We start from the raw sequence: 23,528 nt of genomic DNA on the forward strand, positions 1-23,528 counted from the left end.
GCTGGCTAGGACAATACACTCCATCTAACACTTAAGATTGGACAGATGCTTTGTACTATGACACCACCATTTATATTTATTCCACTGGGGAAAGGTTGGCCAATAGTCTTTGTTTCTGGATCTGATATCCATTTAGTCAAAAGCATTCAGTTGTAACCCCAATCAGATATGTTAGGGTGGACACATGGAAATGTTGATCCTGAGATGGGGGCCACAGACCCCCATGTTCACAGCATCAAATATTTTATTTTTAAATGTTGTCACCTTATCTGGCAACTTCTCAATATTACTTTGTTGTGTTTAAAAGGAACAAGATTTAACATCTGTACCAGAAGTGTAATCACAATCATTGTCTGCATCTTTAAAGATTAATCTCTGCTTCAGTTTCATTCCTGAGAAGAACATTGCTTTTATAAAATTTGGGGACTTGTTGAATTCAGAAAACACATACCCTGTCAAGAAAAACAGGATTCTGTTAATGATAGAGATCTGAAATAAAAGCAGAAAATGCTGGAATACTCTTCATATCAGGCAGCATTTATGGAGTGAGAAACAGATGCTTCTAGAGATGACCTGGAAAGAAAATAGAGATATATGAATAAAAGGGGGGAAAGGCAGCAATGCAAAGAATGATTAAAGGCAATGGAGATTGAAGGATAAGAAAATATTTTAAAAATATATATGAAGAAGGGAATGAAAGTGCAACTTGTAAAGAAATGAAGAATGCGTCTTGAGACTATATGGTATACAGAGTGCAGTAAATTGTAGTGCAGGTAAGTTAGTGTTTCACCTAAAAAGGGTGCTTAGGACTCTGGAAATAGAGGTTAAAGGGAAACTACTTGTACAGTAAGGTGTTATCAAAACAGGGAAGACCACTATTTGCTAATACGTAACTAAAGTAAGAGGCTTGAACTTAAATTGCTTCATAGCCAGCGTAGGATTTAAACTCAAGTTGCTAGTTCTACTGTATAATGTAGGTTTGTGAATGCCATTCCAGTAATTAATCCACAAGAAGTGCAAAATGAAACACTTTTTCTCACAGAGAGTTGTGAGTGTGGAATTCTCTGCCTCAGAGGGCAGTGGAGGCCGGTTCTCTGGATACTTTCAAGAGAGAGCTTGATAGGGCTCTTAAAAATAGCGGAGTCAGTAGATATGGGGAGAAGGAAGGAACGGGGTACTGATTGGGGGTGATCAGCCATGATCACATTGAATGGAGGTGTTGGCTCGAAGGGCCGAATGGCCTACTCCTGCAGCTATTGTCTATTGAAATGAAATCCATTGTTCAAACTAAAGCTTTAACAGCAATTTGCTAACTATTAAAATAAGAGAGGGCACTGTCTATATCCATTGGAAGTAAAGAGGAAGGGACGAGAAAAGGGGATTCAAAAATCAAGTTGATCCAGGAAGAAATTAGTTCCAAAGCAAGAAATGACTGAAACAGGCAGTTTGCATGAGCAACCCTGCTTATGGAATTTGGGAAGAAAGCCAATAGGGCAATCTGAAGTTTAGACCGAGGTTGGAGGCAACAGGAAGAATTCCGAAGGAACCGATGGCTATGGACTCTTGTACATCCCTTCGATGGTGGGGAGGTCAGCACCTGTGACGGACTGGGCAGTGCTCACCACTTCTTGCAACCTTCTTTGTTCCTGGGCGTTCAAGTTGCCGAACTAGGCGATGATACATCCAGTCACTGCACTCTACTTTTAGCTTCTTCACCTCCTTTAGCTACCTCTTTTAGCAGATTTTATATTAGGATTGGAGAAGCATGAGAAACAAATTGATTGAATTACCTCCCAGTGCATCTTTTGAGAATCGGATCATCATAGGTACCTACCTGAAGCTCCTTTAGGATCAGATTTGTTACTAACTTTCTGTTAATTTCAAAATGATTGCAAAACTCTTTGTAATTAATATTACCATGTTTTGTGGGTGATTGGATTGCACAATAGACACAATTTATGTAAATAAATTTAAATCTGTTTGTTGATTACGCTTAATTCTGATTAAAGTTTGAACATAGGTAATCAATCACAATGCAATGTACTTGGATAGGATAAGTACCAAGTGTAATTACACGATATATTCCGCTGATTTATAAATACAACAGTTCAGAAGCACCTAAAAGAAAATGATCAATATTACGAGATTGTGGACTAAGCAAATAGATTATTAGCTTCCACAAATAGAATTATTAAAAATATAAAGTAAACCATCTTGTCTTTGTACAAGATTCAGGTTAGACCTCAATATTTTAATCTCTTTTCTCGACGGAGATGCAACTTTTTCCTTTATTGTATCTCCATCTGCATTGTGGCCTAACATGGTGGAACTGGCGGCCTCTTGCTGGGGATCGACCTTGGGAGCTCCAAGCGTGGGAGCCTATGGATTTAACATCTCGGAGCTGGCGGTCCCTTTGCCAGGGATCGACCTCAGAAGCTCCAACCGCAGGAACCTACGGACTTTAACATCGTGGAGCTCGCGGTCCCTGTTAGGGACCGGCTTTGGGAGCGCCAAGCCGTGGGAGTTTCGATCACCCCGGCTGCGGGAGCTTCAGTCGTCCCGACGTGAGAGCTTCCATCATCGGCTGCAGGAGCTTCAATCGCTTTGATTGCAAATGGTTCGACTACCCCGACCACAGGAGAAACAGGAAGAAAGAAGATAAGACTTTATTACCTTCCATCACGGTGGGTAATGTGGAGGAGTCGCTGTGATGGTTGTTTATGTTAAATTTTATGTGGTTACATGTCTTGTTGCTTTTTTGGTATGACTGTATGGCAAATCAAATTCCTCGTATGATTTACATACTTGTTTTGTTTTCATACTTGGCTAAATAAATCAATTACAACTGTCATGAAGTTTGGATCTCAATTTGATCAATATAGAAGATTTTTAACAGTCCCAGAAAGGCCATGGGAATTATTCCTGGTTTAAAAAAGATTTTAATAAGCCCTAAAGTTCTAGTGCTACTCTTTTTAGAAATGTGTCTGGTGTGGAATGATTAAAGCTGTACAAAATTATTGAACATTTCTTTAGAACAATTTGTAAACTTACTTGTTGAATGATGTATGTACTTTCAAGGAATTATTTACTTTTGTGATCACTTGAACTTGCTCAATTTTATGTAGAGACTGAGAGATATCTCCCACATCTTCCTTTTCTTTGATTGCCTTGTCTTTTTCGGCGTTTTTTCCAAGACTTCACGTGGGTTTGTGTGCTGCTAAATACTCATGTAGGATCATGTTTATGCGTTAACTTTTGTATCTGTTTCTTACTGTTAAACCGTGACTGTGCAGATAGATGCAGGCTGTATCAAACCATTATCACTGTGGAATGAGGGTCCATAATCAATTTGTCAAAATCTATGTGTCTCCTGGTGAGTTAGCAAGAGAATGTTCTATCTGATGTGTTAGCCAAATCAGCTTTGCTTCCTTTGAACCAGCTGACATCAACAAAGTTGATGTAGTCAAACGTAATAAAGCTAATTTAGCGATCTTTCTATAGAGTAAGATGCAGTTAATATTAGAGAAATAAAAAGCAACAATGAAAACCATATGGTTGCTTTAATTATACTCAATACATTCATTACTCAATCATTATACCAACCTTCTGACACATCAAGACAAATATAACTCTGTTTGATAAACTTTAAATCTGTTTCTTTCCACTAATTATCCACTGTATTATCTATGGTGTGAAGACCAAAGAGACTGAAGATCTCTTTGAAGAGATGGAGATCATCCACTCTCCATCTATTACCTACCAGCCTCTATCCCACCCATCCCTGTCCTCATGCTTCTGTATACTGGCAATCTTTCCCCTTCTCTCTGTCCAGATGCAGTGGTCTTGATCCAAAACAGTGACTTGTATCATTTGCATCCACAGATGCTCCAAGACCCACCGGGTTCTTTCAGCATTCTGCTTTTTGTTCCATTACCTGTGGTTTATACTTCAATTATTATAAGTCAGGTTATGTTAACTTAGCAAAAGCTAAGGTTTGAAACCAATGCAGATAAACTTACATATCTTTCCATAATGGCAATTCAATTTGACCTCCTTTCATGAAGCCACTGAAATTTGTTGGGGTATACTTACGTGGGCATGGAAAGCTTTCTGGCACATTATCTAAAAGACTGTTCATCCTGTGTCAACCTTGCTTTTTCAGTGGCCCCTTGTGGAGAACATGGGTGTGAGCAAGTTAATAACAAATACCAATTGTTTAAGAAGGAACTGCAGATGCTGGAAAATCGAAGGTAGACAAAAGTGCTGGAGAAACTCAGCGGGTGCAGCAGCATCTAAGGAGCGAAGGAAATAGGCAATGTTTCGGGCCGAAACATTGCCTATTTCCTTCGTTCCTTAGATGCTGCTGCACCCGCTGAGTTTCTCCAGCACTTTTGTCTACCTTCAACAAATACCAATTCCCTGGAGGATTCAATTTCCCTTAACCGAAAACTGTCTGACATTTGGATGCAGTCAGTAAGCACCTCAAACCTGCACTCTCCTTTCCATGCCCCCATTTCCATATCTTTGATTAACAAAAATCTATAAATGCTAATTTAGCCAGCATCAACTGCCACTTACAGAGTTGCAAACTTCTAGCATACTTTGCTTAAAGAAGTGTTTACTATCTTCACTCGTGAAAGGCTCGAATAACTTGGCTTTTTCTATATTGACTTTGTCAATTCCCTTTAATGAAAACAAAAATGAAATAATGGGAATAGTAGCAAACTATTGAGCACTTTAAGCCTGTGCCATTAGGAGGACAAATCAATGTTGAATACAAGGCACAATTTATTGGCAGGAATCATATCAATTCTGAATCTTCCCCTCGCTGGACAAGGACATCATCTATAACTCCAGCTATGTTCATATGTAAACTAAACAGCTTCTTAAATTGAGGATGTATCAAATTCAGGCATATATAGTGAAAAGTAATCAATATATTGTGGACGTAGAAAGTACATTAAGTTGAAAACAGTCTAGTCTTCAAGTTACCTCCAAAATCAATTATTTACAGAAAGCAGAAAGGAATCTTTATCCTGTTACTCCATACACAGCCTTTTGTTGAGTCAGTACTTTGCAGTATAATAGGTTGGTCCATCAGAAACAAACTTTACCATCATTTTGAGTTGAAGACCATCACTATTCAAGTGAAGTGACAGAGGGAACTGCACTCTTCAGCAGAAGGCTGGGAGGTTTGTGATGTCTGTCACTTATGCAGGGCTTTTGTAGGCTCCAGTGCACAAACTTGTCAATACTATTCTGAATGTTCCTCCTCCAGTTTTAGTGATAGTAGATAGGGAATTCCAAAGGGTCAGGGAGGATGTTGCATTTCTTCAAGAAGGCTTAACACATTCTTGAATCATTTCCCGCCATGAGATATAATATTGAAGTACCCACTTTATTCTGCTGTCTGTCCAAATGTGTTACAAACATTACAATTGTGTCAGCCTGACAATTTCTTCTGACGGCTTATTCTGCATACTCTGTGTGAAAAGCTTTCCCCTTAATGGCACTTTTCATCTCTGCCCTCTAGTTTTAGACTGCCTTACTCTGGGAAAAGGCTATGATTGTTCACATCTATGTCCATCATGATTTTACAAACTTTCACAAGGTCAAGCTTTCATCTCCTTCCCTCCAAGGAAAACTGTCCCACCCCATGAATTCTAATTTTTTCAATTCCTAAATAAATTAATTAAGATACACGGTTACATTGCTAGGAGTTAAACAAATTGTAATGCATTGTACAGATGGAACAAGTAAATTTTACTATTACAAAATGTTACTATATTACAAAACCGTATAATCAATACAATATTGTATACATAATATGACGATAAAACACTCTTGATCAAATTGGATTTACAGAATGCTCTGGCAGCTCTGTGCAAATGTAGGTATTTAATGACAGGGTGCACACATTTAGTTATTTGCCGGTACTTTAAAAAGTTAGTTTACAGTTTGTGGAAACATTTGTGGAAGTTCACAATTCATGTAAAAACTTTTTTTCAAATTGTCAACATTTCTTGTGATTTTCAACAAGCTGCTTCACTGGTAACTTGTAGGTTTTAAAATGCTCTCGGACTTCTGGCTTGTGTTTTAAAGTAAAAATTAATGTTCGTATTGTCCTTCGATAGGGAATATTGATCAAACGAGAACACTGATAAAAAACCTCTTGTTCTACGTTTTCAATCAGAGGATGTTCAATCTACAAAAAATATATAAATCCAGCATATTATTATGATTTCTACAAACCAATTACCTAAATCATGCCTTCTCCAGCCAGTGGTTCCAGAGAGAACCGTTGGCTGATAGCATTGTGCAAGTTAGCAAGATCACAATTGTCACATGTATGCATTACAACGTTAAAATATGGAAAATCCTGCTGCAGCAACGGACTCTCCACCAAACCAAGAGGTGGAGCTAACTGTGATCAGTGTAGCTGCCACAACCATAATGGAGTACCAGATTTGGCTTGAAAGGTTCATATGTGCTCTCCTGCAAAGTGGCACCACTGGTAGATAGGGTGGTCAAAATGGCTTTGGCCTTTATCAGAGTATAGAGTATAGAAGTTGGGAGGTCATGTTATACAAGACATTGGTGAGGCCACATTTAAAGTATTGTATTCAGTTTTGGGCACCATGTTATACGAAAGATGACATGCTGGAAAGGGTGCAGAGAAGATTTACGAGGATGTTACCAGGACTTGAGGGCTTAAGCTATAGGGAGAGGTTGAGCAGGCTTGGACTCTATTCCTTGGATCGCAGGAGGATGATCTTATAGAGGTGTACAAAATCGTGAAAGGAATTTATCCGGTCTCTCGCCCAGAATAAGGGCAACGTTTCTGAAGAAAAGTTTAATTCAGTTTAAAGATACAGCATGGAAACTGGCCCTTTGGCTCACCGAGTCCACACTGACCAGCGATCCCTGCACATTAACACTATCCCACACAAACTAGGGACAATTTACACATACCAAGCCAATTTACCTACAAGTTTTAGAGTGTGAGAGGAAACCGAAGATCTCAGAGAAAACCCACGCTGGTCTCAGGGAGAACGTACAAACTCCTTACAGACAGCATCCGTAGTCGGGATCGAACCCGAGTCTCCGGTGCTGCAAGCGCTGTAAGGCAGCAACTCTACCGCTGTGTCACCGTGCTTCTGAAGTTAAAAGCTTTCTCAGCATTAAGAAAAAATTACCTCCAGTTCCAAGACTTTGGCGAACAGTTTTCGAGCATTATTCCTGAATCTCACAGTCTTAGAATCACATCGCACTTCTATGGATGGTTTATTTTTATTTTCTTTTATATAGTCTCTCCAGGTTGTGAAAATAACTTTAGCAAGCTCGGCCACTTCAGGGTCTGCGTTTTTCCGCATCCTATTTACAGCATGACCTAGAAATAGGGGGGCAGACATGTGAAAGTAGGATGTAACAAATTAGGGTGACTAGCACATTCTCAAACTGCAAAGAATATGATCTTCTGCTTGTGGCAGGCAATCTCAGTCACAGGGCCTTATTTAACGTTTCTTCATCTGTCTCCCGTTGCTCTGTCCCTCACCCTCTCCTCTCCCCCCACTGCCGCATCCTCCTCCTCCATACCCCACCTTGGAAGCAGCGACAGGACTGTGTGCGTTGGACAGATGGACTAAGTGGGGGAAAGAGGGAAGAAACTGGATGGTGGGGGTTGGGGTGAATTAGAAAGACGTGATAAAAGGGTGACGTGGATAGATCAAAAGTAGAGAGAAAGTAACAGAGGGAGAGCAGGTTGCCTGAAATTGGAGAATTCAATGTTCATGCGCCAGGTTCTAGATTATTCAGGCAGAATAAGAAGTACTGTTCCTCCAGCCTCACTCTCGCCAAGAAGACACAGTCGGTGTGGGAATGGGAAGAGGAATTAAAATGGTTGGCAACCGGGAGCTCCGGAAGGCTATGGCAGACATTTATTTTCACCTCTTAGCCCGTATTTGATAAATATTTCAGCTGTGCACCATTTGGTCCCTTCCACTTTAGCCCCAATTTCATAACTTCCACTGAGCAGAAATCTGTCTTTTCATTTGATGTTAACACAATGGATGTGGTAAAATGGGATCTGCTTCAGCCGATTCAAAAATATTATTTTCTGTCTGGAAGTTAACTCTGAAATAGGAGTGAAAGGAGGAAAATATGAAATTATTTGTGCAATGTGTCTTAAAGATAGCGGATACAGGGGATATGGTGAAAAGGCAGGAACGGGGTACTGAATGTGGATGATCAGCCATGATCACAGTGAATGGTGGTGCTGGCTCGAAGGGCCGAATGGCCTACTCCTGCACCTATTACCTATTGAAACCATGTGTGAAAGCAACACCAATTTTCTCAACTAGGTTTCCACCTCCTAAATAGGCTTCAGGGCAACCTTGAACACCACGGCACAATAATAATCTTTACCGATCTTTGTTGAGCGAAGTACTTCCTGAGAGGGTATTTTCTTCTTTAATTCCAGTAATGCTTCAATTAGGTTTTCCTTTGTTTGATTCGGGAGTTCCAATATTGATTTAAATCTCTTAATATCTTCAATCACCACGACCCTCTGTTTTAAGAATTAAAATAAAGGTTAGTGTTCACTCAACCTGTACTTTTTTAAAGTTTAGTTTAGAGATACACCATGAAAACACGCCCTTTGGCCCACGGCGATCAACAATTTCCATCTACCAGTTCCATCCTGCACACAAGGAACAATTTACAGTAGCCAATCAGCCGACATACCTGCACGCCTTTGGAATGTGGAAAAAACCAGAGCACCCGGCAGTCACATGGAGAATGTACAAAATCTGCAGTCAGCACCCATGGTCAGGGTGGAACCTGGATCCGTCGTGCTGTAAGGCAACAACTGTACTGCTGCGCCACTGTTCCGCCCTTTAGCCCACAATACTTGTGAAGGCGTCCAAAAAATATTATGTTTAATATTTTGAATTAGAGTCAAGAGGGAGTATTTAACATCACAGAGCTCCAGCGAGCCAGGTTTTACCCTGCTCTTCGGCGCTGTGTAGAGTTTGCAAATTCGTCTACTCTGGTTCTCTCCCAAATCCCCAAAACTTGCTGATAGATTAACCAGCTAGCGCAAATATTTTTTTTAGCAATAGACGAGTCGCATAAGAAATAAAAGGAAATATGTGAAATGGAATACGTTGCGGGTCCTTAGGGAATTGAACGGATGAAATTGCTGCGTTGGATGTCATCATAGACCCATAAACAACGCAGCAGAGGAACAGGACTTTCTTCTCCCATGGGACTAAATTCTATGTCATCGAACAGACAGAACAGGAATGGGCACTTTGCCCCACGATGTTTGCACTGACATTTCATTTCCTGTCAAGCCAAATTAAACAGATCTCATCTGCCTGTACTTTATCCACATCACTTTATTCTCTGCACTTCCATGCACCCATCAAAAAGCCTCATAAAGGCCACTATGTATCTGCCTCTACCACCATTCTGTGTAAAAACACACATCTCCATTACATTCCCCCCCCTCTCACTTTATAGCTCTGCCCTCTAGTGTTGGCACATTTCCATCCTGGGAAAATAGCTGGGATTGTCTACTCTATCTATACCTCTCATAATTTTATATACTTCCATAAAGCCTTCCCGCAACCGCTGACGATCCAGAGAAAACAATCCATGTCTATCCAACCTCTCCCTGAAGCTGAAACCCTCAAATACAGGCAGCATTCTGACCCATCTCTTTCTTCTGCACAATGTCCACAACTTTCCTGTAACAGGGCGACCAGAACTACATGCAATATTCCAAATTATGTTGTTATAAATTAGTAAAGATTTACTAGGAAATATTGGCAGGACATAACGCTAGATAGTAAACAGAGAAATCTCCTAGGTACACAAAATTGCTGGGGAAACTCAGCGGGTGCAGCAGCATCTATGGAGCGAAGGAAATAGGCGACGTTTCGGGCCGAAACCCTTCTGGTTTCGGCCCGAAACGTCGCCTATTTCCTTCGCTCCATAGATGCTGCTGCACCCGCTGAGTTTCCCCAGCAATTTTGTGTACCTTCGATATTCCAGCATCTGCAGTTCCCTTTTGAACACAGAGAAATCTCCTAAATGTGTGGGAAGGAACCACAGATGCTGGTTTACACCAAAGATAGATACAAAATGCTGCAGTTACTCAGCGGGCCAGGTAGCATCTCTGGAGGGAAGGAATGGGTGGCTTTTCAGGTCGAGACTCTTCTTCAGACCAAATCTAGTATCTTTGCTTCAGACTGAGAGTCAGGGATCCAGATCAAGGAAAATGTGGACTAGCTCATTGTTATTCTGTGGCAGTGGGCAGGTGCTATAGACCTGCATGGGAAGGCCCCACCCCCACGAGTCTCGGGCAGATGGGGCTCGTTAGCCTGGGAAGGCAGTCCATCTAGGAGAGGGAAAACTCTGATTTAAAACCTCTACTGCCTTGTGGCCATATCCAGCCATGGAAAAGGCTCCAGGAGTAAACCTCAAGAAAATCCGTAGTTGGAGCCCCTAAGGCAGTTCGTTGTTGTCTACAACCTCGCTCTGGCAGCTCCTGCGACAGCGCTGGTGCCAAACTGTAACGGCCCTGCTGTTCCTTTGGATCGATCAGCGACGTGGAGAGGGGGGAACGTGCTGCATGGGCAACAGCCTGTCCTCCATATGACATCGCCCAGGCTTGCATCCGACAAGGATGCATCACCCATGGTCAGTCATGACCAAATATCCTATAGCAGGATCTTTGGTCAGTGACTGAGGGGGGCCTACTACTGACAACAAAGCAAAGATACAATGTAATTAGGGTAATCATTGTAATCATTCAGACTGGTCGGAGAACTGGGAAGGGGTGGAGAGAGAGGGTTACTTGAAATTAGATAAATTAATATTCATACCGCTGGGGTGTTAGCTGCCCAAGCGAAATATGAGGTGCTGTTCCGAAATGTCCTCAGTGACAGATAAATGAGCAAAGATTTACTAGGGAACCACAGGACAGAACGCCAAATAGTAAACAAGAGAATTATCCTAAATGTCCTCAGTCACAGCTTGAAATGACCTCGGGGGAACCACCAGCGTTGACAGTGGAGCCGACTTTACCTTCAACGACTCCAGGGTGGCCTGGTGGTAAACCTTGCTCTGGGGCTGTGCTGGGCCCGCCTCGCAGCCCCGCACTACGAACCGGTCCATGGGAGGAAAACGCCGACCCACAGCCTTCTCTGTAAACGAATAAATGGGAATGAACAGCCCCCGGCTCTCTGTAAACCAAAGATCCTATCTTTGCTGTAAACGAATAAAAGGGAATGAACCCGCCCCCGGGGCAGACGCTGCCTTTCCTGGCGACCCTCGCCGCTGGGAACCAAAGGAACCGTGGACCGCTTGGTACTACAACTCCCAGCCACCCTTGCGCCATCAGCTTCCGGTAACTGAGCAGCGTTTAAATAAACAATGACATTTACATCTAAAACGAACATTTTTGATGGCGCATGTGTGTTTAGTACGTCGTGAAGGGTTATATCCAAAGATACTAGAGGAGCCCTGCTCTATAATCTTTGGTTATATCTAGGATTGAAGTTGTGTTGAGGAAGTGAACATTGAGTGGGGTGAGTGTGCTCTGGACTACAACTCCCAGACGCCCTTGCGCCAGCAGCTTACGGTAAATTTGCAGAATTTTTTAAAAAAAACATTTACATCTAAAACGAACTTTGATGGCGCGCATGTGTGTTTACTACGTCGCTAAGGATTATATATAAGGTTAGAGATTGTGTTGAAGAAGTGAACATTGAGTGGGATGAGTGTGCGCAGGCGCGGACTCGCAGGGGCGGGGCGTGTAAGCGCCGGGGATGACAACAAACGGACAGACAGACAGACAGAGGGAAGATGGCGGAGCTGGAGGGCGGGTGTTCTCGGCGCGGCTCCCCCCGGCGCCTTGCCCTGCTGGCCGCATTTATCGTGTACTCCTTCATCGCGGCGTCGTTGGCTTCCGATGCCTTCGAGGCGGTTTTGGGAGACACGGCATCGTGTCAGAAATCCTGCGAAATGACTTACACGCTGCACACTTATCCAAAGGTAGGGCCGACCGGCCGGCTTGTGGCAACCCAATGCAAAGGCCGACGCCTCTGTTTTTATTTAAAGCTTTGTTCCTGTGTTGAGATTTCTCGTTATTGTCCATAGTGTGTTTCACTTTAACAATGCAGTCTTTTTTTTCATCCAAAGTATTAAAAGTAATGTGTTTTGGTCATTTAACATTTCTGATTAAGTCGATGGATCCTACGAGTTAGCTTAAAATTATCCCATTATCTTGTGCTGAGATAGCTGTGAACGATTCGAATCAATAAGTAAATAAATCGTAAATCACGAGACTAGTACAAGGCTAATTGTGTAGTTGGGATCTTGGTTATTATATTAAATGGCGAAATTGTTTGACTTTTTTTCTTGACAGTACTAAGGTTGGATACAAAAGAAATGGACAAGATTGCAGTATCGAATGACATTTAACCATTTGTAATGCTTATCCGTGGGAAAAGTTGTTATTATTTCACGCCAAATTTGGATTGTGAGATGTTGGTGGGGATTTAAATTGTTATAATAAATTAAAAATTGTGTAACTACATTCCCTTGCCAGATTTATTTTGAGAGGGGAGCTGGCAAAATGTAATGAGTAGTTCAATATTGCACTGATTTGCCAATATTTTCTGAGATTCATTTGGTACGGTTATTTTCCAGTGTTCAGAGAGATTTATGGTTTTAGCTCATTGTGTACAACAATAGTAATTAAGCCACCCTATTTCGTAAGGCTGGTTTGGGGAATTGGCACATTGGTATTGGCATTTATAATTGGTTTTATTTAGAGACTTCTAAAATTAGTCATGAGTATTAGAAAGCTGCTCGACCACAACGTTTTGGAGCGAAGTATGTCTTGTGATCTTTTGATATTGATCTTTTTGAGCCTGGTCAAACAGTTGGTGCGGCCTGATGAATATCATATATATTGTTCATTTAGGTTAGTGTTGGTTCAGGAAAAAAATTAAGGTATTTTGTAACATTGTGATGTCACATTGGGAAATAGAGGTGAAAGGCCAAGCAAGATACATGGAGCTTTGAAGAAAAATAAGTTGTCATCATCAACAAACAATTGTTTTGATGTATTTAAAATGGTAATCCTAATTAAAAAAAAATTTTTCAAAATAGCTTGCCTGTTTTATTCAGAGCAAATTAAATATTGAAAATAACAATATAATAGATAAACAAAATTGTGTGAATTGTTTGTTAAACTCTCAGTGTCAGCTTTTCCCACTTGGGGTTATGCTTGCAATAGGATTGTGTGTGCATTGAACTGCCATGAACCATTACTTCAATTGGCTCTAATATGGCATTGTTTTATTTATATTTTACTTTTTCCGAAATTCATTAGGAAATTCCTTGTTTATTAAATATTCCAGATAGCTTTCCACTTATTTTCTTGTATCATGATGGCATTTGTTGTTATTCTCCTGTAGATGCTGGCTTGCCCCTGTTGTGATTCACAACTGTTAGCAGTTCATTGTCTATCCAGTAGTATATTTTTGTATTTACTCTTAATGATGGAAAGGCACATTTTGTGACTTTGGATGAGTAAACGTGATTATTCTCACCCAAAATTCACGAATGAACAGCCATTGCAGGTCAATGCATGGCATCTGATCTTTGGATCATTTTCTAATCTTGTTCTGCAGACCACTAAAGTCCTTCCTTGGAGGTTCCTAATCCATATTAAACGGCATCTCAATGCCACAGTTATGCTAAACAATGGGGGCATTTTGACAGAATTACAGTTTCATTTGGGCTCTTTCCCTTGAAAATGCATGTTATTGTGCTTGATATGTTAAGTGTTGAACCACTTGTAAACTAGTTAACCTATTTCCAAGATGAGGGCCCATGGTATCAAAGGGCAGATACTAGTATGGATGGCAGAAGGCAAAGAGTGGCAATAAGAGGGGCCTTTTCTGGTTGGCTGCCAGTGACTAGTGGAGTTCCGCAGGGGTCGGTGCCGCTGCTCTTCACGTTGTGTATTCTTGCATTTGAGGCAGCAGAAGTTATGTAATGCCCTCCAGGCACTGTAGCCGGTTAGGCCTTCCGCATTCAGCTGCAGCAGGGTGATGCCATCTGTTTCGACATCTGGGGGGCCCCGCCCTAAAAAGGGCCCATGCTCCAGGTTGGTGCCAAGCCACGGTGACTGAGGTTGTATTAGGGCTGCAAGCTGCTGCGACTGAGGTTGTATTAGGGCTGCAAGCTGCTGCGACTGAGGTTGAATTAGGGCTGCAAGCTGCGACGACTGGGGTTGCATTATCTCTGATGCAGTCTCTGTTTATTGTCGTTCGCCTGACTGAGGTCAGTTGACAGGGATCACCACGGGGAGGTCGACAACATGATCTCCGTTGTGTATTAATGATTTGGACGAGAGGATTTTTAAGGCTTTGTGGCCAAGTTTGCGGATGATACGAAAATAGTGGAGGGGCTGATAGTGTAGAGAAAATAGGCACTCTGCAGAAGGACTTGGGACAGGTTGGGAGAGTGGGCGAAGAAGTGGCAGGTGGAATATAGTGCAGCAAAGTGTGGAGTCATGCATTTTAGTAGTTTCAATAAAGGCTAGACCATTTTCTAAATGGGAAGAGAATCCAGAAATCCGAGGTGCAAAGGGACTTGGGAGTGCTGGTGCAGAATTCCCAAATATGAATCTGCAAGTCGAATCGGTAGTAAAGAAGGCAAATGCAATGTCAGCATTTATTTCAAGGGAGCTAGAATACAAAAAATGGGGATGTAATGCTGAGGCTCTATACTGTGCCGGTCAGGCTGCATTTGGAGTATTGTATGCAATTGTAGGCACCATATCTGAGGAAGGATGTGCTGACTGGAGAGTGTCCATAGGAGGTTTACAAGAATGATCCCAGGAAATTAGTGGGTTCACGTATGATGAGCCTTTGAAGGCACTGGGCTTGTACTTGCTGGAGTTTAGAAGAATGAGGGGGTACCTTGTTGAAACATACAGAATAGTGAAAGGCTTGGATAGAGTGGATGTGGAGAGGATGTTTCCACTAATGGGAGAGCCTACGACTAGAGGTCATAGCCTCAGAATTAAAGGGTGTTCCTTGAGGAAGGAAATGGGGAGACATTTATTTAGAGAGTGATGAATCTGTGGAATTCTTTGCCACAGAAGGCTGTGGAGGCTGTCAATGGATATTTTTGGCATGGATAGATAGATTCTTGATTAGTACGGGTGTCAGGGCTTATGTGGAGAAGGCAGGAAAATGGGGTTAGGAGGGAGGTATAGATCAGCCATGATTGAATGGCGGAGTAGACTTGATGGGCTGAATGGTCTAACTCTGCTCCTATCACATGACATCGTGACAGCAAATCTGAAAATTAAAGATTTTTCCTTAACTGTTTTACATTGTGCTGATATTTGAAAAGGTGTCTGGGAACATATTTCATAGAGATCGAGCCTACTTTGAGATTCTGTTTTGACAGTATCATAAGTACAGTTAATAGCTACACTTTAGTCTCATGGGTTAATAGTCTAGCTTCCAGGATGTTTGCATTAGTTCTGCTAAATAATTCAAATAGGATCAGAACAAGAAATAAGCAATCTTGTCAACTTGGTAATGTGCTCAGAATCAAACGCCTTCCAACTATTGAATTGACCTATCCTGCATGTAGCTAAAAATCTAAAAATGATTCTCATTCAAGTGCATAGGTTAGGGATGCAGTCAACATTCAAGGGGGTTATCACTGTTATGGAATTGGTCAGGCAAGTTGGAATGGGTTGGTTGTATGACTCTCCAGCAAGCTGTCTTTTATGTAGTAAACTAAATTCATTCAATAAACAAAGTCTGTTTAAAGATGAGGGGAAGCGCAAATGATGTAGAATTGCAGCAAGTGGTAGGATTATTACATACACATTGTGCATAAGGAATACAGGTCGAACACTGATTTTCTGGCCACTGATGGTCCTTCGGCTCCCCTGCACTCCCCACACCCCACCCCACCCCAGATTATCTGGAACAAATACCAAGATAAACTGAAGTTTATGAGCAGCCACGGGTGGCATTGTAAACTGAATGTGAATGGGATGACGTGCCAACCCATCCCCTGTTCCCACTGTCTCCCCGGCCGTTTAGAGCTCTGGCTTTGAGCCCCACTCCCGACTTGTAATGCGCACCAACAAGCCCCTCTCACCTGCTGCTGTTTCTTGCTATTGGTGGTGGCTGTATCCGCTCCCCTGCCGTTTGCTTCTCCAGTCGGCCCCTTCCACCCAACCCCCGCCACCGCCTCGTTCTCCCACGGAGTCGCCGACATACTCCACCTTGGAAGTGACGGGGGGGGGGGGGGGGGAGTGCCCCACGATGACCGAGCACATTATGTCGTTGGTAGCTGCCTGATGAAAACGCGTCCTGTGGGGACTACAGCGTGAGCCACAACAACAACCGCGTGAACCGGTGAAGAAGGGCTTGTTGGTGCAGACCAGCGGCACCAGCGCCTAGTTTTAAAGTGAAATGACAAAGTGCTGGAGTAACCGAGCTGACTGTTTCAGTTTGAGGAAGGGTCCGATGTCACCTATCCATGTTTTCCAGAGATTCTGACCTGCTGAATTATTCTAGCACTTTGTCCTTTTGTCTGTAGTGTTGCTTTAGAGACAAGGGAGGAGTGTCATCAGGCAGCCAGAGGTGTATTGTCGTTTCATTATCATATGACTGCGATAGTTCATTTGTCTAGGGATGGGTCGGCAGGTCATTCCATTCACATTTGGTTTATAACCATATAACAATTACAGCGCGGAAACAGGCCATCTCGGCCCTACAAGTCCGTGCCGAACAATTATTTTCCCCTCGTCCCATCTACCTGCACACAGACCATAACCCTCCATTCCTTTCCCATCCATATACCTATCCAATTTATTTTTAAATGATAAAATCGAACCTGCCTCCACCACTTCCACTGGAAGCTCATTCCACACAGCTACCACTCTCTGAGTAAAGAAGTTCCTCCTCATGTTACCCCTAAACTTCTGTCCCTTAATTCTGAAGTCATGTCCTCTTGTTTGAATCTTCCCTACTCTCAATAGGAAAAGCTTGTCCACGTCAACTCTGTCTATCCCTCTCGTCATTTTAAAGACCTCTATCAAGTCCCCCCTTAACCTTCTGCGCTCCAGTTTATATTATATATATTTTAAGTTTCAGACACTCCATGTTGCTTTAGAGACAAGGGAGGAGTGCCATCAGGCAGCCAGAGGTGTATTGTCGTTTCATTATCATATGACTGTTATTCTGGTAAACCGGATAATCCATAAAGACTCTGAAATCGAGGTGGCTGTAAAATCTGCATTTCACCTGTGTTATGCAACATTGTGAACAGCAATTTGAATGGCATTTTGCTTGGCTAAAGTGCTTCCTGGTTAGAGTTGCCAATTTTTGCTGCTTTAAACTTATCATGGTTCCTTTTTAAACACAAATTTCTCAGTTTGTTTCAAAACAGTTGGCACTCCTCTGGAGATTCTGTATAAACTATGGGCGATTTCTGATTAGGATGAGAGTTTACAATTCAAATTTATAGCATTGTTTTCAAACTTGTACACTGTGCAAACAGTTTAGATCAGCTTATGGCATATTTGCCTGAGACAGCTGGTTTCATTCCAAATCTTACTTTAGCAGTCTGTCATTTGAAAATATATATTTGGGCTCTTGGCGAGTATGACTTTAATGCGAAAGCATTGCTTTAGCGTCTCTGTATGTTAACCCATCCAATTTGAACGTTTGACCTTTCCTCTCTTTTTTGATTTTGATTTTTTAAATGTTCTTTCTTTTCCATTATGACAGGAGGAAGAACTCTATGCTTGTCAAAGAGGTTGCAGGCTCTTCTCCATCTGCCAATTTGTGGATGATGGTGCTGAATTGAACAAAACCAAGAATGAATGTGAATCTGGTAAGATTCCAGATTGGTTTGCCACTCTGCTGCTATACAAAACTTTTGATAAAACAACCTACTAATAAATGATGGCAGACACTCGGGAGGAATTCTTGTGTATTGTTGGTCAGGAAGTAGTATGTTTGAATGGAAATCAAAAGTTGTAAAAAATCGAGCAGAGAGAGTGCAGCCATTTTTCAGAGGTTAATAATCAACTTTCTTAAGTTGCCAGAAAATACAATGAAAGAACCATTTGTTTTATTGAATATGTGGGAAATTAAAAAAGCAGGTTTCTGGTCGGCTGAGGAAGAGACTGATCGACCAATAAAAGAAAATGAAGGTTTAGCGGAGTGGCCTATTGGGAGAGAGGTTGTGTTGAGGCCAAGTGCAGAACTGGTTTGGCGAGAAGATCTGAGGAAAGTAGTGCTGAGCTCGCAAACAAGTCAAGTCCGATCCAAGCCAGTGGAAAGGTTCAAAGGGAGCCGTTGTGAATAAATATAGTAGGGGTGCAGGATCACGTGGTGTGCTGTATGTAGCTGTGGACCCAATTGTGGTTCCTGGTGACCACATCTGCAGCAACTCAGCTTCCAATTCAGGTAGGGGGATCCAAGAGACAGTGTTAGAAAAGCCTCGGCCCTGAGCTTGCCTAACAGGGAGTCTTACTCCCTTTGCGGACGAGAGTGGAGAGCGTAGGAAGGATGAGCAACTAACCACGGTGCCAGAGATCAGGGAGCCATTCAAATTGGGAAGAGAAGTGATGCGTTGGTGTAACTGGGGATAGTATAATTGAGAATAGACATGATTCTCTTCACAAGGATTGAGTCTCAAAAGCTATCTCGTCTGACCTGCAGAGGAATTTGGAGTGGGAGGGAGAAGATCCCATTGTTGTGGTCCATGTGGATATCAATGACGTAGGTAGAACAAGGAAAGAAATTTATCTGAGGGAATTTGAGCAGCTAGGAACTAAATTAAAAAGCAGAACTAAAAAAGTAATAATCCCTGGATTGCTAACTCAGCCATGAGCAAATTGGCATAGGGTCGATGAGATTAGAAAGTAAAATGCGTGGCTCAAAGATTGGTGTGGCAAAGTGTGTTTTGATTTGTGGGACATTGGCGTCAGTATTGGGGAAGGAGGGAGTTGTTTAAATGTGGCTGACTCCACTTGAACCATGTAGGGACTAGGGTCCTAACAAATCTCTTAACTAGAGCTGGTCAGGGCTTTAAACCAAATGGTGGGGGCAGATGCAATAGATTGTAATAGTATGGATAAAAGGAAGGGAAGGCTACCAAATGCTCCAGAATAAGAAATACAACTACGTTTAGAAAGGGTTAAGAGCCTAACGTCAAGCAATATGGGGACCATTTGAGGTGGGGTGGTGAGTGCAGAATTGAAGGTGGTTTCTCTAAATGCATACAGTATAAGGAACAAGTTGGATGAGCATTCAGAAATTGACAGGTATGACGTGGGCATCACAGAGTTGTGGCTGAGAAGATAAGAGCTGGGGGTTGAATATCGGTGCTGGGACCGCAGCTATTTACAATATACATCAATGATTTAGATGAAGGGATTCAAAGTAACATTAGCAAATTTGCAGATGACACAAAGCTGGGTGGCAGTGTGAACTGTGAGGAGGATGCTATGAGAATGCAGGGTGACTTGGACAGGTTGGGTGAGTGGGCAGATGCATGACAGTTTAATGTGGATAAATGTTCAGGTTATTGGTAGCAAAAACAGGAAGGCAGATTATTATCTAAAAGGTGTCAAGTTGGGAAAAGGGGAAGTACAACGGGATCTGGGGGTCCTTGTTCATCAGTCAATGAAAGTAAGCATGCAGGTACAGTAGGCAGTGAAGAAAGCGAATGGCATGTTGGCCTTCATAACACGAGGAGTTACGTCTGGGTGCAAAGAGGTCCTTCTGCAGTTGTACAGGGCCCTAGTGAGACCACACCTGGAGTATTGTGCGCAGTTTTGGTCCCCTAATTTGAGGAAGGACATTCTTGCTATCGAGGGAGTGCAGCGTAGGTTCACAAGGTTAATTCCCAGGATGCCGGGACTGTCATATGCTGAGAGAATGTAGTGGCTGGGCTTGTATACTCTGGAATTTAGAAGGATGAGAGGGTGTCTTATTGAAACATAAGATTATGCAGGGTTTGGACTCGCTAGAGGCAAGAAACATGTTCCTGATGTTGGGGGAGTCCAGAACCGGGGCCACAGTTTAAGAATAAGGGGTAAGCCATTTGGAACGGAGATGAGGAAACACTTTTTCACAGAGTTGTTAGTCTGTTGAATTATCTGCCTCAGAGGGCAGTGGAGGTCGGTTCTCTGGATACTTTCAAGAGAGCAAGATAGGGCTCTTAAAGATAGTGGAGTCAGGGGATTTGGGGAGAAGGCAGTAACGGGGTACTGATTGGGGATGATCAGCCATGATCACGTTAAATGGGGGTGCTGGCTCGAAGGGCTGAATGGCCTACTCCTGCACCTATTGTCTATTATCCATGGATACACAACCAAGTGAAAAGAGGCAGATGGGCAGAAGGGGTGAGGTGGCTTCATTGGTAAGGAATGAAATCCAGTCCTTAGCAAAACAACAGCATCGGATGAGAAGATTTAGAATCCTTGTGGGTGGAGTTAAGAAACTGCAAGGGTGAAAAGATCCTGATGGGAGTTATATACAGGCCTCGGTATAATAGTCAGGATCGAGGGCACAAATTGCATCAGGAAATAAAAACGGCATGTAAGGAAGGCGATGGGGGATTTTAATATGCAAAAAGACTGAAAATCATATGGTACTGAATGCAAAGGGAAGGATTTTGGAGAATACCTATGAAAGGTGTTCATATAGGGTGGTGAATCTGTGGAATTCTTTGCCACAGAAGGCTGTAGAGGCCAAGTCAGTGGAAATCGGCAGAGATAGATAGATTATTGATCAGTACAGATGTCAAAGGTGATGGGGAGAAGGCAGAAGAATGGGGTTAGGAGGGAGAGATAGATCAGCCATGATTGAATGGCAGTGTGGACTTGATGGGCCGTATGGCCTAATTCTACCCCTATTCCTTATGACATATGAAATAGCATCTTAGAGCAGCTTGTGATTGAGCCCACTAGGAAAAAGTAAATTGTTGCAGGTGTACACTGGCCCTATCTCTCTCCCCCCCCCCCCCCCCCCCCCCCCCAGCTCTGCTGCATTGACGGGTGCATCAGGGCTTCCTCCTGTCCCCATGCAGAACTCATGGACTTCAATAACTTCACCATGCAAATTCTCCTGGACTGTCTTTGACACCTCTCCCTTTTCTGGATCTCTCCGTCTCCATCACAAGGGACAGACCATCGACTGCCACAGTTATCTGAACTACAGTTACTCCCACCCTGTCTCTCACAAAGATGCTATTGCCTACACTCAATATTTCCGTCTTCACTGTATCTGTTCCCAAGATGAGGCTTTCCATGTGAGAACAGCCGAGATGTCCTCATTCTTTAGTGAAATTGGTTTCTTCCCTTCCTGCATAGGTGGATCCCTCACCCATGACTCTGTGTCCTATAGTTTTGTTCTTGCTTCCCTTTCCCCCACCCCCCCGAAAGAACAAGAGTTCCCCTGGTCCTTGCCTTTTGCCCCACCATCCTCTGCATCCAACATATCGTCCTCTGACATTTCCATCACCTCCAACATGATTCCACCACCAGTCACATTTTCCAATCTCCAACCCTTTACACCTTCTGCAGAGACCATCCCATGTAATGAGGTTGGTTTGGAAAGTGTATCTTGTGTGCATGAATTGGGTGGCACCATTGACCCGCATGAAATTGCAAGCTAAAATATAGTTTTCAACCAGGCGGCCCAGTAGGATGAAGACATCCTAACTGCTACAAGGACCACCAAATATTGGCCTGCACAGTGTGCTGCTTGAGGTCACTGACTAGCAGGAGGTGATGGTGTAATCTCTTTAAGTTAATGTAGAGAGGAAAGTTAACCTAGGTGTGGGTTTATTGTTATGTGCTGAGGTACAGTAAAAAGCTTTTGCATGCTATCCAAACAGATTAGATATTATACATAAATACTATCGTCAAATTCAAGCACAATGGGTAGAGTAAAGAGTGCACATTTTGTTGAATGTATGCATTGTATGGTATGTGGGGAACCAGTTAGGATGTTTGTCCTGGCTACAGTTTGCCTGCTTGTGTTGTGAAGTGTTATATCATGTTCCTGACTTATAATAAACAACTCTCCTCCTGATCTTCAGTCTTTCTACCATCTGAAAACCACAAGAGGGCCAGCCTACATCTTGCTGATGTATTTAAGTGGTAGGTTCAATTGAGATTCTGGTCAATGATCATCCACGAGAATGCCAGTAGTGGGGGGCGTGGCAGTGGATTGCTATTGAATGCTAAGGGTAGTGATTGGCATACTTTATTGAACATGGTCATTCAAGGCATATATTAGCCCATGTTTGAATGTTTTACTCCATCCAGCTGCATCAAAAAAATAACACATTGGATTTTACTGAGATTTTGTCATAAATTGGTAATGTTTTGGTAAGACACTGGACTAGTTTCTGAAGATTTCATTATAGTCGAGTCATAGTTATGCATCTCAGAAACAGGCTCTTATGCCCAACTTATTCATGTTGACCAAGATATCTTTCTGAGCTAGTCCCATTTGTCTGCATTGAACCAATATCCCTCTAAATGTTTTCTGTAAATATACCTGCCCAAATGTAATTTAAACATTTTCATTGTACCCATGTCTACTCGAGGAATAATGTATTGGTCTTGTAGGTTCATATTATGTCAGAAATATATATATAGTCAGAAATGCAACACCTGTCCCTTCACCTCCCCCCTCGACTCCATTCAAGGACCCAAGCAGTCGTTCCAGGTGCGACAAAGGATCACCTGTATCTCCTCCAACCTCATCTACTGCATCCGCTGCTCTAGATGTCAGCTGATTTACATCGGGGAGACTAAGCGGAGGTTGGGCGATCGTTTCGCCGAACACCTCCGCTCAGTCCGCAATAACCTACCTGAACTCCCGGTGGCTCAGCACTTCAACTCCCCCTCCCATTCCCAATCCGACCTCTCTGTCCTGGGTCTCCTCCATTGCCAGAGTGAGCAACACCGGAAATTGGCGGAACAGGACCTCGTATTCCGCCTGGGTTGCTTGCGTCCGGATGGCATGAACGTTGAATTCTCCCAGTTTTGCTAGCCCTTGCTGTCTCCTCCCCTTCCTTAACCCTTGAGCTGTCTCCTCCCATCCCCCCCGCCCTCGGGCTCCTCCTCCCTTTTTCCTTCCTTCTCCCCCCCCCACCCCCCATCAGTCTGAAGAAGGGTTTCGGCCCGAAACGTCGCCTATTTCCTTCACTCCATAGATGCTGCTGCACCCGCTGAGTTTCTCCAGCATTTTTGTGTACCTAGGTTCATATTATTGTTTGGAAGGGGGTATTGTTTGATGAGAAGGTGTCTCTTCCCTCTAGTATAGAAACCTTTGACCAACTCTTGTATCCACAGTTAGTATGTTTCTCATCGATGGTGATGGATCATCCAGTTGAAACTTCAGCTGGATATGGCTGTAAGTGCTCAAGCTTTATCTGTAGTCTTTACA

General features: G+C 42.8%; 2 protein-coding genes across 3 annotated transcripts in view; one reads left to right on the forward strand and one right to left on the reverse strand.

Moving 5' to 3' along the window:
* Positions 1–5,714: 5,714 nt before the first annotated feature.
* tceanc2 (transcription elongation factor A N-terminal and central domain containing 2) lies at positions 5,715–11,393 on the reverse strand. Of its 2 annotated transcripts, XM_033028082.1 has the most exons (5): positions 11,290–11,393; positions 11,092–11,225; positions 8,425–8,566; positions 7,197–7,390; positions 5,715–6,205 (listed from the first exon to the last, which is right to left on the reverse strand). In XM_033028082.1, the coding sequence occupies exons 2-5, from the start codon at positions 11,179–11,181 to the stop codon at positions 6,014–6,016; spliced, it is 618 nt and encodes a 205-aa protein (XP_032883973.1). In that variant the 5' UTR covers positions 11,182–11,225; positions 11,290–11,393; the 3' UTR covers positions 5,715–6,013. The 2 variants fall into 2 exon arrangements, with proteins under 2 accessions (XP_032883973.1, XP_032883974.1); XM_033028083.1 differs by lacking the exon at positions 11,290–11,393 and having other exon boundaries at positions 11,092–11,247.
* A 437-nt stretch (positions 11,394–11,830) lies between these two features.
* tmem59 (transmembrane protein 59) overlaps positions 11,831–23,528 on the forward strand; it is a 29,987-nt gene continuing 18,289 nt past the window's right edge. Inside the window, exons 1-2 of the mRNA XM_033028081.1 lie at positions 11,831–12,060; positions 17,844–17,949. Coding sequence (XP_032883972.1) covers positions 11,872–12,060; positions 17,844–17,949 — 295 coding nt within the window. The 5' untranslated portion in view covers positions 11,831–11,871. The remainder of the gene's footprint in view (positions 12,061–17,843; positions 17,950–23,528) is intronic.

This window comes from Amblyraja radiata, chromosome 10 (genome assembly GCF_010909765.2).
Source record: "Amblyraja radiata isolate CabotCenter1 chromosome 10, sAmbRad1.1.pri, whole genome shotgun sequence".
Classification (NCBI taxonomy): Eukaryota; Metazoa; Chordata; class Chondrichthyes; order Rajiformes; family Rajidae; genus Amblyraja; species Amblyraja radiata.